Below are 13,863 nucleotides of genomic sequence, written 5' to 3' on the forward strand. Positions count from 1 at the left end.
GAACACTCCCATTTAGCATTGCAACAAAAAGAATACAATACCTAGGAATAAACCTACCTAAGGAGACAAAAGACCTGTATGCAGAAAACTATAAGACAATGATGAAAGAAATTAAAGATGATACAAATAGATGGAGAGATATACCATGTTCTTGGATTGGAAAAATCAACATTGTGAAAATGATTATACAACCCAAAGCAATGTACAGATTCAATGCAATCCCTATCAAACTACCAATGGCATTTTTCACAGAAATAGAACAAAAAATTTCACAATTTGTATGGAAACAGAAAAGATCTTGAATAGCCAAAGCAATCTTGAGAAAGAAAGACTGAGCTGGAGGAATCAGGCTCCCAGACTTCAGACTGTGTTACAAAGCTACAGTAATCCAGACAGTATGGTACTGGCACAAAAACAGAAATATAGATAAATGGAACAGGATAGAAAGCCCAGAGGTAAACCCATGCATATATAGGCACCTTATCTTTGAAAAGGAGGCAAGAATATACAGTGGAGAAAAGACAGCCTCTTCAATAAGTTGTGCTGGGAAAACTGGACAACTGCGTGTAAAAGAATTAAATTAGAACACTTCCTAACACCATACATAAAAATAAACTCAAAATGGATTAAAGACCTAAATATAAGGCCAGACACTATAAAACTCTTAGAGGAAAACATAGGCAGAACACTCTATGACATAAATCACAGCAAGACCCTTTTTGACCCACCTCCTAGAATAATGGAAAAAGAAGCAAAAATAAACAAATGGGACCTAATGAAACTTAAAAGCTTTTGCACAGCAAAGGAAACCATAAACAAGATGAAAAGACAACCCACAGAATGGGAGAGAACATTTTCTAACGAAGTAACTGACAAAGGATTAATCACCAAAATATACAAGCAGCTCATGTAGGTCAATATCAAAAAAACAAACAACCGAATCCAAAAATGGGCAGAAGACCTAAACAGACATTTCCCCCAAGAAGATATACAAAGGAAAGGATGCTCAACATCACTAATCAGTAGAGAAATGCAAATCAAAACTACGATGAGGTATCACCTCACACATGTCAGAATGGCCATCATAGAAAAATCTACAAACAAGAAATGCCAGAGGAGGTGGGAAGAAGAGAGAACCCTCTTGCACTGTTGGTGGGAATGTAAATTGATAGAGCCACTATGGAGAACAGTATGGAGGTTCCTTAAAAAACTAAAGATAGAACTACCATACGACCCAGCAATCCCACTACTGGGCATATACCCTGAGAAAACCATAATTCAAAAAAAGAGTCATGTACCACAATGTTCATTGCAGCACTATTTACAATAGCCAGGACATGGAAGCAACCTAAGTGTCCATCAACAGAAGAATGGATAAAGAAGATGTGGCACATATATACAATGGAATATTACTCAGCCATAAAAAAGAAACAAAATTGAGTTATTTGTAGTGAGGTGGATGGACCTAGAGTCTGTCATACAGAGTGAACTGTCAGAAAGAGAAAAAAAAACACGGTATACTGACACATATATATGGAATCTAAAAACAAAAAACAAAAAATACGGTTCTGAAGAACCTAGGGGCAGGACAGGAATAAAGGCGCAGACGTAGAGAATGCACTTGAGGACATGGGGAGGGGGAAGGGTAAGCCAGGACAAAGTGAGAGAGTGACATGGCCATATATACACTACCAAACGTAAAATAGATAGCTAGTGGGAAGCAGCCGCATGGCACAGGGAGATCAGCTCGGTGCTTTGTGACCACCTAGAAGGGTGGGATAGGGAGGGTGGGAGGGAGATGCAAGAGGGAGGAGATATGGGGATATATGTATACGTATAGGTGATTCACTATGTTATACATCAGAAACTAACACACCATTGTAAAGCAATTATACTCCAATAAAGATGCTTAAAAAAAAAGATAAAAGATAAAAAAAAAACTAACGAGAATTTCAAGTTAAGTTTGCTGAGGGAGGCACCACCTAGACCCACAATGAAGCCAAGTGATCAGGGATTTAAATACACTTTCAAATAGTATGGCCCAATTAAACTCAGATTTTTGTAAAGAATGCACTGACTAGGCAATATTACAATATTTTATAGTATTAGTCATGCCAATTTGTTATCCCGATGGATAATTTTAATTTCTAATGTTCTCAATGTAGGGCATTATAAAAAGATACAGAGTATCACAAAACTACAGTATTTCACTGTAAATTCAGAATGAAGTGGGAAGGTTTAGTGTCTGGTCCTCAAACTGAAGAAAAGGTGCTCTTGAGGGAAATCAGTACTTCAGGTCCAGTGCCTTCAGGATGAATTGGTATAAAAGTGATTGAACTAGAGACTGTCATACAGAGGGAAGTAAGTCAGAAAGAGAAAAACAAATATCGTATATTAATAGTTTTATTAATCACATTAATTAATCATATTAGTTAATTAATCTTAATAATATCACATATATGTAGAATCTAGAAAAATGATACAGATTAACCTATTTGCAAAGCAGAAATAGAAACATAGACTTAGAGAACAAACGTATGGACACCAAGCGGGGATATACTACTGTGTATAAAATAGATAACTACTGAGAACCTACTGTACAGCACAGGGAACTATACTCTGCTCTGTGGTAACCTAAACAGGAAGGAAATCCAAAAAAGAGGGGATATATGTATACATATAGCTGATTCACTTTGCTATACAGCAGAAACTTAACACAACATTGTACAGCAACTATACTCCAGTAAAAATTTCTTTAAAAAGTCATTATGTTTTCATTTTTGTATTATTTCCAATATTTTCTAGTTCAACTGTTTTTCCTGTTTGCCTTTAATTCCTATAATATTAGGAACTCAAATGGGTTCCATTTCCTAAATGTGAAAAGAATTAGCATCATTTATCTTTTATTAGGTTGGTGCACTTGACAGCAATTTATGTGATTTTGCATTATTGACTTTTTTTTTCCTTTTTAAGAGATAGTTTTCATGTTAGAGGCTTATGAGAACGTTGAGGGTTTTTTTTGTTGTTTATTTTTTGGCTTCTTTTTTGGGGGGTTCATCTGTATTTTTCCTGGCACTATAATACTATACTGTAATTTGCATACAATTTTAATTAGATCCTTTACAATATCTTGAGTGTTAATAGCTACATTAATGTGTCTTTTTTCTGTTTCTTTTTCTTTCTTTCTTTCTTTCTTTTTTTTTAAAACAGGACTATATTTTCCGTACGTCCTACCAGGAAAAGTACACATTGATCCCATACTCAAAAGTATCGTGATCTTCCTATAGAACTGGAACTTGGCTTTATTAAATGAATCAGAAAATGGGTTGATTACAACTGTTTCTTGAAGTCCTTGGCTTGAATGTATGATTGGATATACTTCTTTTTCCTTAGAGATAATTTCTGTCAGGTACATTCTTACAAGTGGCATTGCTGGATCAATGAAAATGTATTTTTAAAGCCTCCTGGAGTTACCAAATTGTCCTACTAAAAGGTACTACAGTTAAAATCCTCACCAGCAGAGTAAGAACACACCATGCTGTGGGTAGTCATCAGTTCCCTAATGTGAATGGGGCCTGTGTGGGTGGTCTCAGCTCCCCCCAAAGGACCCCTTGCCCTTGGCTGGCCAGCTTTCAGCTATCAGCCCCAAAAGTGATCATGAAGGGTGGGAAGAGTCCAGGCCTTGTTGCCCATAGGCTGTGTTAGGGCCACCAAGTTGACCCCAAGCACCTTGAGCTGCCCAAGCACAGCTACTTCCCCCTGGGCCTTTCAAGATTTTCTGTGGAAGATATATGTGTATTCAAAGGAATGTAGAAATTTGTACTGCATAAAGGAATAGATATGAGCATCACAGAGGCAGCAAGACAGTGGAAGTGTCCTGGTTTTGGAGGACCAAAGACTTGAGATGCATTAGAACCCACCCACCTACTGGACATATCATCTTTGGCCAGTCAGTGAGGCAATAAGGTTCTCTTGTCTGTAGAATCAGAGTTCTGGAAGGCATAACCTTTAAAGGGCTTGCAGCACTAATGTCCACTGGCCCTATGCTTTTTACTGTAAGACATTATTCCGAAGAATACAGTTGGGAGGCCGAGAATAGCCCTTATTTAGTTTGGACTTGAGTAGAGCACATTTCCTTCAGATGAAGGCATAATTTGAATCCACTTAATTGTAAAAGGAAAGACAATCCAGCAGTAAAATTGAAATTGCAGATTAAAAAATAGTCGAATGCATATTAGGGCAAGAGAAGAAAAAGAAATATTGAAATGAAAGAGTCAACATGAAAAGTTACTTCTGTCTTTGTAGGAAGGAAAATTTCTAAATTATATCTATTCAAAACATTATGTCAAGTTCTCCTTCTGGGTCCCCATGAGGGGAATTATGCAAAGTATTGTGTTAAAATATTGTATCAAAATATAAAATTTCTGGTGACTTAACAGCAAGCCTAACATTATTCTGTGTCTGGGAAACTTGGCTCCAAAATATTCAACAGATAATTATTAGTAAAATGATCACAGAAGAAAATGTGTCACGAAAATTTAGTAATAATAAGTAAACATATAGAGCAAATTTGTATATTTTTTCATGTTGAATAAGAAGATATTTCCTTTTCTATTGGGTTCAATTCACACAGTCGAATTTTACAGTAAAACAATAGAATATATGTATTTTATTCCTTTGTTCCTAAAATATTTGAGTAGTGTAAACACTAAACTTCTATGTATCTCATTTAAAAAAAATGGCTTATATAGAATATTTTATCAGTTAAGACAGTTATTCCAGTAAACATTTCTTGGACCTGTATTATTTATTAAGCACTGTTCTGGGAGTTTTGACAGTAGAGGAGATTTAAAAGCATTAAGACAGTTCGGTGAGGAGGATTGTTGCTTAGTAAATGTTTGTTAAGTGACTATAAAACAAAGACATCACCCTTGTCTTTTGAAAGGCTTATTCTACTCACTAAACTTTCTGGAACAACTTTTTGAAAAGGAAAAAAAAACAAAAAAAGAAGCCGAGATTGCTTAGTGGTTACCTTATTTTACAGTATGAAATAAAAGAAAATGAGAAGTAAATGCTAATATTTCACTTTTCAAATAGTGCTTAAATAAACTTTTCATCCTGAGCATTCTATTGTCATTATTTCTAATGAATCCAAAGGTGTTGTTTGTTTTCCTATAGTCATTTACCTAATTATACTTAGAAAGTGTGAGTGGGTATACATATTCATAATTCTTATTCAAATTCTTATACAAAGGTTATTAAGAACTTCAAGCTAAAAAAATATGTCAGAACGCCACAACCCTACAATTTTACTGAAATAAAGGCAGGGAATTTTTGAAGTTAAAAAGAACCTTTGAGTCCAACCCCACGATTTATAAAGTCAGAGACTTGCCCAAAGGCTAATCTGCATCTGTCTGTGTCCCAGGTAGTACTAGGGGGTGAAGTTCTGGACTTTTCCCAGTTTACCCATTCAACCACCTACAATGTTGTCATTAGTCCACCCACAAGTGACCACTACCTCTGTAATAATTTCAAAAATGTTGAAACACTTTTTTTTACAAAAAGGCTGATATCCCTAGATAAATTTCCAATTCCCTTGACTATATAGATTTATGAAACTTGGAATAATCTGACTTTGTGTAGGTGAGTGAGTTCTATGGTGTTATTCAAAATAAGATTAGTCATAATGAAACTCTGTTAAACATGTAGCAGGGAAACTAATTCACAATCTACAACATTTCATGTTGAATATTTTATTTGTATTCACTATGTCCCTCTGCAGCAAACAGAATGAATGTTGCATATAAAGGTGCTTCTATTTTGAAGTTGAACTGAAGGCAGATGATGACTGAGTGACTGAACAAGTTTATAAATTTCTTGTTATGTTAAATTGAAATTAAAACCCAAGTCATCAGATTGTGAGTTAGTGCCTAGTGTAGAATTCCTGCAAGATTAGCTTTACGCAAACGAACTCCCAGTGGAAATAAGGGTCTGACTTTGAGTATCTGGGTACTTTTTTTTTTTTTAATTAATTAATTATTTATTTATTTATGGCTGCGTTGGGTCTTCGTTGCTGCGTGCGGGCTTTCTCTAGTTGCGGCAAGCGGGGGCTACTCTTCACTGCGGTGCGTGGGCTTCTCATCGCGGTGGCTTCTCTTGTTGCGGAGCACGGGCTCTAGGTGTGCTGGCTTCAGTAGCTGTGGCACATGGGCTCAGTAGTTGTGGCGCACGGGCTTAGCTGCCCCACAGCATGTGGGATCTTCCCGGACCAAGGATGGAACCCGTGTCCCCTGCATTGGCAGGCCGATTCTTAACCAACTGTGCCACCAGCGAAGTCCTTATCTGGGTACTTTTAACTTTAGCACATTTCCCCTCAAATAAACATACACAGCAATAGAGTTGGTATAACTATAAATCAATTTTAGCTGTGAGTAATCGTACAGACCAATGTGTTTTAATAAAACCCATGGCAAAGTTGAGAGTAAATATATTAGCTTTGAAAATCTGTTAGTAGAACAAAACCAAACACAAACCTATTCAAATTCAGGAACCCCAAATTCCATCCAGAGAGGAAGGGCGTTAAAGAAAGCTAGATTTCCCAGAGTTGTCTCTGTGGTCAAAACATCCCTCTGGATGATTCACAGACTATAATAATAATTCGCCGCACATAGATTTTCTCCAAATAATCGTGACTAACTGCAGCTGTTATTGCTTCCTTGGGAGACCTTTTCCTGCTGGACTGAACTCTAATTGTTTTTATTTATTAGACCATTTGTTAGGCCCCTGGTATAACTGTACACATCATTCGCAGTCTCTCCTCTTGAAAAACTTAAAGCTTTATTCATGAGGCTGTGGGTACGTGCTCACGGCCGTGTGGCTGAATTTAACTAAAATACAACTTTGTCTCAGTCCTCCACAGTGAGGTGGGGTGGAGGAAACAGGTCACCAAGAGTGAGAACAGCACCATCCAGAGAGATGCGTATCATGTTTTCTGTACAATCTGGTAAAATAGTTAAGACGGCAGAGCAAATAAATTAATGTCGGTAGAATTACTATCTGTAATTGTTTCTTTTTAATGTCTGGGAGGAAAGAAATCAATGGATTTCTTCCAAAATTCGTCCTCTAATTGAACAACAACATTTTTCTTAATGTAACTGTAATTGAATATTTATCTAGAGGCAAATTGAGATCTTGTGCAGATGAACAAAACCAAGTATTCCCCGCCATGATGACACTCCTTTAATTTCATGTAATGCTGACGAACAGTACAAGTAAGTACAAATAAAGGGAGAAGATAGATTCATTTTAAAATGATCCATTCTATTAATAGAGCCTTGAGGTTTTCTTTTTCTTACTTTTTTTCCCTTGGTCTTAAGGCAAGTCATGATTAGTTACAAAAGAATTACACAGCTATAATCAGGAACCAAAATTGTCTTTCCTAGTTGTTTTGCAATGCACAATATGCTAATAAGCTGTTCATTAAATGGGTATTTTCTATTTCATTTAAGAAAAAAAAGCCCTTTGTATTACCAAACTTTGTTTGACTGTTTTCATAGAATGAGCTAGAATCATATATTTGGAAAAATTTACAGAGATTACAACAGCTTATTACTTTGTAGCTTACCTCAGAGTGGGCAAAATTAGATCTAAGTTTTTGTACAGGACTGCTCCAAGAACAAAGACCGATGATTCATCTAATTCTAGAAAGAATAAAATTTAAAAATATTAGCAAAACAGCAAGAAAAATACTGTGTCTTATAAAACCTTAATCTCCTAATTACAAGGGGATTCCAGTATCTGCTGATGCAAAGCCAGGTATAAGAAATGCCTTCTTAACCGTGCCGGGCAAGTGAGTCCACACACTGCATGCATTAATTGTAGCTCCAGAAGATGTACTTTCAGTGGTTTTGTGTCATGAAGTAACTTTCCTGCAGGCTGAGACAAGAAGCAGCTGTAGTTACGGCTAAGGAGTTTAAATTCCCAATGATATGGGGGAGAGCTAATTCTCTTTTGGAGCTCTCAGTTAAAATGTCAAAATTACCAACGTAAGAATTAAGACCACAATGTCACTCTTGAAAAGGGCCATTAAATTTTAGAGGCTACCGAAGATGTGCTTAAAACTTAATTTTTTGTTAGATTTGGTTTTAGATACCAACTTTTTTTTTAAAAAGTGAGGCAGAAACAATTATTTTGCATGGAATGGAAAATCCAACACATTTCAATACCGAAACTTAAAATCTTAGGCCAAGTGCTTTACACTGGGATGAGACTGCCAGCACTGAAATTTGACCCTGACAAGCTCGGGTCTATAATTTGCACTTGTTTTTTTTTTTTTTTTTTCATTTTAATAGATCCTTTCCTCAAGTAAATTCAGATTTAAAGCCCAAATTAGGCTTTCTATAGTTACAAAATGAGTTTAGAGTCGTGATTGCAGACTGTTTCCTGAATTGCTTAATACATGGGAATTTATGCCAAGTGTATTATTCAATTGAACTTATAAATTTTTTGTTCTAGGCTTAAATTATTTCACATATTTACCTTTTGATGATACGGGGGTAAAGATGCTCTTTGGAATGACCACCCTGTCTTCTGAGTTTCTTGCCCAGTCAACCATGCCCTTCCGTCCTTTCATTGGGAAGTTGATGTCTGTTAGAACAGAGGCTGCGGGAAGCTTCTGAATGCTAGCCACTGTGAAGAAAGAAGTAATGATGTCAACTAAAATCTTTCAGTGTTATCAAAATTGATCAAATTAAACCTTGCAGTATATTAAGAATAAAATTTCCAGTCCTAATTGTATTTATCAGAGCTATAAAACATGCTGATTCCTTCAAATTAGAGGATATTCATTAGGGCTGCTGACTTTTCCTTATTAATTTGGTTTCTGTTGCTTTCAGCAGGCATCATACAGTGACGGTCAGCGGCTGGGTGGACAGTCTCACGAGCACGGACAGGTGCGGCCATCCCGGTTGTTCATGATTGGCCTCCATTCCCATTGTTAGAATCCCCTACTGTATTTCTGTTAAATATTTTGATTAACACACCTGATTCACAGACTGACATTTTCATTTAACTCTGAACTTTGTCTTCAGAGCAAGTTTTCTGCACCTACCTCTGAACACTATCTTTGGAACAAATATTTCCTGGATGAGATGGGATACCGTGAAGACATGAAAAACAAACACATTGCTCTGGGAGACAGACCGTCAGGATTCAAATAATGAAGCACTAAAAATGCCATAACCACAGAGGCAGTATAATATGCAGAAGTGTTTAACGAATAGGACAGTAATAACAAACGATTCTTAAAATGCACACCCACAATTGAAAATAATAAATGTGTATATGTGAATGGAGAATTCTGTCTTTACTCACAGTAAGTATTTTAATATATATTGAGAAAATTAATGAATAATATGTTTGGTAATGCCTGAATATATTTTTATTATATATATTATATATATACACACATACACATCTATATGTAACTACATATAACCAAACTATGATAGTAAACACTCAAGCACTTATTGAGTGCACACAGTTTCAATTAAGAAATGTAATCTGTAGAGCTTTTACATAGGTCCATATTTGTTCCACATTAAAGTTTCAGGTGTTCCCTGGAAGATTTAAATGGAAATATGATGAGGAAACTCTAAAAGCTATCCCAATAAGAAAGGTGAAGTAAGAAACCATTAGACGCCTCATAAGTGGATTTCATTCAAAAGAAACTTGTAATTAAAACAAGAGAGGATGAAAATTAAGAATTTAACAATATTAGTTGTATAAATCTATTACCATACCACTGGCTTAGTTGCAAATTAAACTGGTTATGTATTACTATATTTTATTAAAGCTCTTTCAGGCAATTATACACATCCATTTTCAGCATAGGATAGAATTTCATTTGGCCTGTAATTTGACATAATAAGCTTAAAAAAGGATTTTGTAACTAAATGTTGAAGGAAAGAGGGTGCTGGGTAACTCATAAATTATTATGGATATGAAAGGCTGTTTTTGGACAACATCTCTAATTCTTTTAGTTTCTTTAATAATTCGAACAATATAGTCTTGGTTGTCCAGAAATAACCCAGTTCATGTGTCCTAAAGGGTCCAAAGCCTCCAGTGCATACAGATGGACAGATCAGCACATTAGTAGCATGCTTTTTCTTAAGGGCCCTACAAGCTTTATCCAATATGCAAAACTAAGTTCATCTACTTCCAAATTCCTTGACTCTAACTTTGGTTGTCTTGGTGTTTAGAGGAAATTTATTTCACCTCTCTGCTCTAAAAACTGATGAAAAGAAATGAAGGTTTTTCTGATTTCTGGTTTCTACTATAAAGGAAAACAAACAAGAGATAAACTGTTGGATCTTGAGGTCTAATAATTCCTCTGTTTCTATATACATTGGATAGAAAACAAAAATAAATAAGCAAAAGGAATAAATAACATATGGAGGAAGCTTATTCTGTACCAATTATATATCACTTTATCCTGAATAAATGCTGGTCTAATATCTTATTCTTAAAAATATAAAAATGAGATAATTATACATGCATGTATCTCACATTACGAAATGCATTTATTCTTCAGTTGGAGGTATATTGGGTATTAAATGATGACTATATAGATTAGATCGACTTTTGAGTCTAGACTAAAGGAATATAAAAATCAAGTAGGATCACTAACTTCTTCAAGAAGTCCTTTAAGTTGCATAGTATTGAGCATCAGAAGGATATAAAAACTAACATGTATTCATTAATTTCAGTAGATATGTAGTCCATAAAGTAAGCTGGTATTTTCAATAAATACATTATGAAAAGGGATATGACTTCACAGGCTGATAAGCTTCAAATCTAGCCTTCAAATTATCAGTATACATGTTCTTTAAAATATGCAGTATTTAAAATTTTACATCTTTACCTTAAACCTACTTAGGAAGATGCCTAAGGTGACACTGCGGTTCTTCATGACCCTGCAGTGATTAATTAACATGAAAAACTATTTCCATACAGCAAAAATGATTTAAAGATGACTTTTATTTTCTCCTTCTTTCAGTCCCTGTACCAGACACTTGGACCAATCCAATCCTCAATTCCTTCCCTTCTTCACTGAAGTTCTCCAAAACCCTCAGGCAAAATTTAAATGCAGTTAGTCTTTAGGGAACTAGGGAGCTCAAAAGAGGTAAGATTAAAAATGAATACCTTACATATATCCAGAGAAAACCATAATTCAAAAAGATACATGCACCCCAATGTTCATAGCAGCACTATTCACAATAGCCAAGACATGGAAGCAACCTAAATGTCCATCAACAAATGAATGGGTAAAGAAGATGTGGTACATATATACAATGGAATATTACTCAGCCATAAAAAAGGAATGAAATAATGTCATTTGCAGCAACATGGATGGACCTAGAGATTATCATACTAAGTGAAGTAAGTCAGACAGACAAAGAAAAATAGCTTATGATATCATTTCTATGCAGAATCTAAAAAAGTGATACAAATGACCTTATTTACAAAACAGAAATAGATTCACAGACATAGAAAACAAACTGATGGTTACCAAAGAGGAACGGGTGGGGGAGGGATAAACTAGGAAGTTGGGATTAACATATACACACTACTACATATAAAATAGTAACTAACAAGGACCTACTATATAGCACAGGGAACTAAACTCAATATATTGTAATAACCTATAAGGAAAAGAATCTGAAAAAGATACAACATTATAAATCAACTATACTTCAATAAAAAAAAAAGAATGCCTTAAAGTATGTCTAGAGTACATATGTGTCTAGTGCTGCCAAAGGACATCAGTGCAAAGCATGAGGGCACAATCTACATACTTTGTTTCTGTGACAATTGTTGCATTAAAACCAATCATTGTGGGTGTTTAGATGATAGAGCGTCTTTCCTCAAAAATTGAGAAAACGTCTTTCTTACAGAAGATTAAAGTGGTTAAAAAAAAAATGTCAAAGGACACAATGTCCCTGAACAAATAGGCACATCTTGAATGCTCCAAGAACTACCCTAAATTCACTGTATCGTGTTTTAATTACAACTAAATTGTAGAATCTAATCTAGATTTGATTTCTTATGCAATAAAAAATAGGTGACTCATCATGGATAAACCTTGGAACAAACCCAGCTGACTTTCAGTTTGCATTTTTAATGCTTTCATTTTGCATTTGGATATGCAGCATAAAATCCTCTGACAGCATCATGTCTGTTATTGGCCAATCTCTCAAAGGATTGAGGTTCGGTATAGATTTTTGCTCATCAGAAAGCATAAGGGAATTTTTGCAAATGGGTCTAAAAGCACATGAGCTGTTCTTTTGCTTTTGTTTTTTGTAACCACTGAGCTCTCCTTTGGTTCATCAAAGCAGGTGGTGCTTCTAACCTGTTCCTGAGGAAAATCATGAGGTTTTAGCCCTTTGTCCCTATTAATTGAGGTCCTGGATGATGGGGACCCTTGTCCTTTTCATCCTTGTAATGTGAATGGCCCACTACAGTTGAATCAGTTGCATCATGAACAAGAAAATAAGGTATAAAATAGGAGTTTGGGATTAACATATACACACTGCTATATATAAAAAAATAGATAATCAACAAGGACCACAGGGAACTCTACTCAATATTTTGTAATAACCTATAAGGGAAAAGAATCTGAAAAAGAATATATAAGTATATATATCACTGAATCACTTTGCTGTACACCTGAAACTAACACAACATTGAAATGAACTATACTTCAATTAAAAAAAGACATAATGAGAAAAAATAAGGCATCTGGAAGGAAAATGCTAGAGAGTGAAAGTGTACGGTAAATGGTGTAGGAAACAGCAGAATGGGCAAATGAGGGCCAGCAGAGGTAGGTGGCAGTTTACCAGAGTGGGGTAAGTGTGGACTCAGGATCTGGGCCCTGGATTCAAATCCTTGGTAGTTTAGGCTAACTATGATGTCCTAGTTTTTTAGGGCCAGTGCCAGTTCACCTCTGATATTTTGCACAATTATGATTAACATCCTCTATCACTCTCAAAAGTCTCATTTTAGAAGATAAATTCTAAGTTCATTTTATATGTTGTGTGACACTGGGCAAATTGCCTAACCTCTCTGTGCCTCAATTTACTCTTCTGTACCATGGGAATAATAATATTATCTACCTCACTAGGATGCTGGAGGATGAAATAAGTAACTATAGGCCAAGACGCGGGAGTTGGGTGCCTAACTAGGACCTGGAGCATGGGTGGTCCTATGGAAGTGTTGGCTACTCCAGTAGGTTTTCTCATAATCACTTCCAAAGGAACTTGGGAGCTACCTCATTGTATGTCCATAGTATGATAAAGTATTTGACTTTTACAACAAACATTCTGTTTTGGTTGTCCTTCAGTGACCTTAGGCATGGGATCACATAGTCAAAACTTAATGCCGACTATATTCAGATGATCAAAGGCAGGAATTGCACTTAAAATAAATAGAGATCATCCTTTAGTACTTTAATGCACCACTAAGGAGTGAATAAGCTTTCCTTTTTACTTATCCCTTCCCTCCCTCCCTCCTCCCTCCCTCCCTTCCTTCCTTTTTTCTGATAGCTTCTGCCAGAGGCAAGAGGGTGCCTTCTCTGGTTATTTGGCTACACAAGGTCAGTCAGGTTAAAAATCTATCGGCTGGGGCTTCCCTGGTGGCGCAGTGGTTGAGAGTCTGCCTGCCAATGCAGGGGACACGGGTTCGAGCCCTGGTCTGGGAAGATCCCACATGCCGCGGAACAGCTGAGCCCGTGAGCCACAACTACTGAGCCTGCGCGTCTGGAGCCTGTGCTCCGCAACAAGAGAGGCCGTGATAGTGAGAGGCCCG

At 36.1% G+C, this 13,863-nt stretch overlaps 1 protein-coding gene across 2 annotated transcripts in view; it reads right to left on the reverse strand.

The window, feature by feature from the left end:
* ADGRB3 (adhesion G protein-coupled receptor B3) overlaps positions 1–13,863 on the reverse strand; it is a 780,347-nt gene that overhangs the window by 352,341 nt on the left and 414,143 nt on the right. For both annotated transcript variants that reach the window (XM_036871882.1, XM_036871883.1), the window contains exons 13-14: positions 8,539–8,688; positions 7,625–7,700 (exon numbers count right to left, since the gene is read on the reverse strand). In XM_036871882.1, the coding sequence (XP_036727777.1) occupies positions 7,625–7,700; positions 8,539–8,688 (226 nt within the window). The remainder of the gene's footprint in view (positions 1–7,624; positions 7,701–8,538; positions 8,689–13,863) is intronic.

The sequence above is a fragment of the Balaenoptera musculus genome, chromosome 12 (assembly GCF_009873245.2).
Source record: "Balaenoptera musculus isolate JJ_BM4_2016_0621 chromosome 12, mBalMus1.pri.v3, whole genome shotgun sequence".
Taxonomy (NCBI): Eukaryota; Metazoa; Chordata; class Mammalia; order Artiodactyla; family Balaenopteridae; genus Balaenoptera; species Balaenoptera musculus.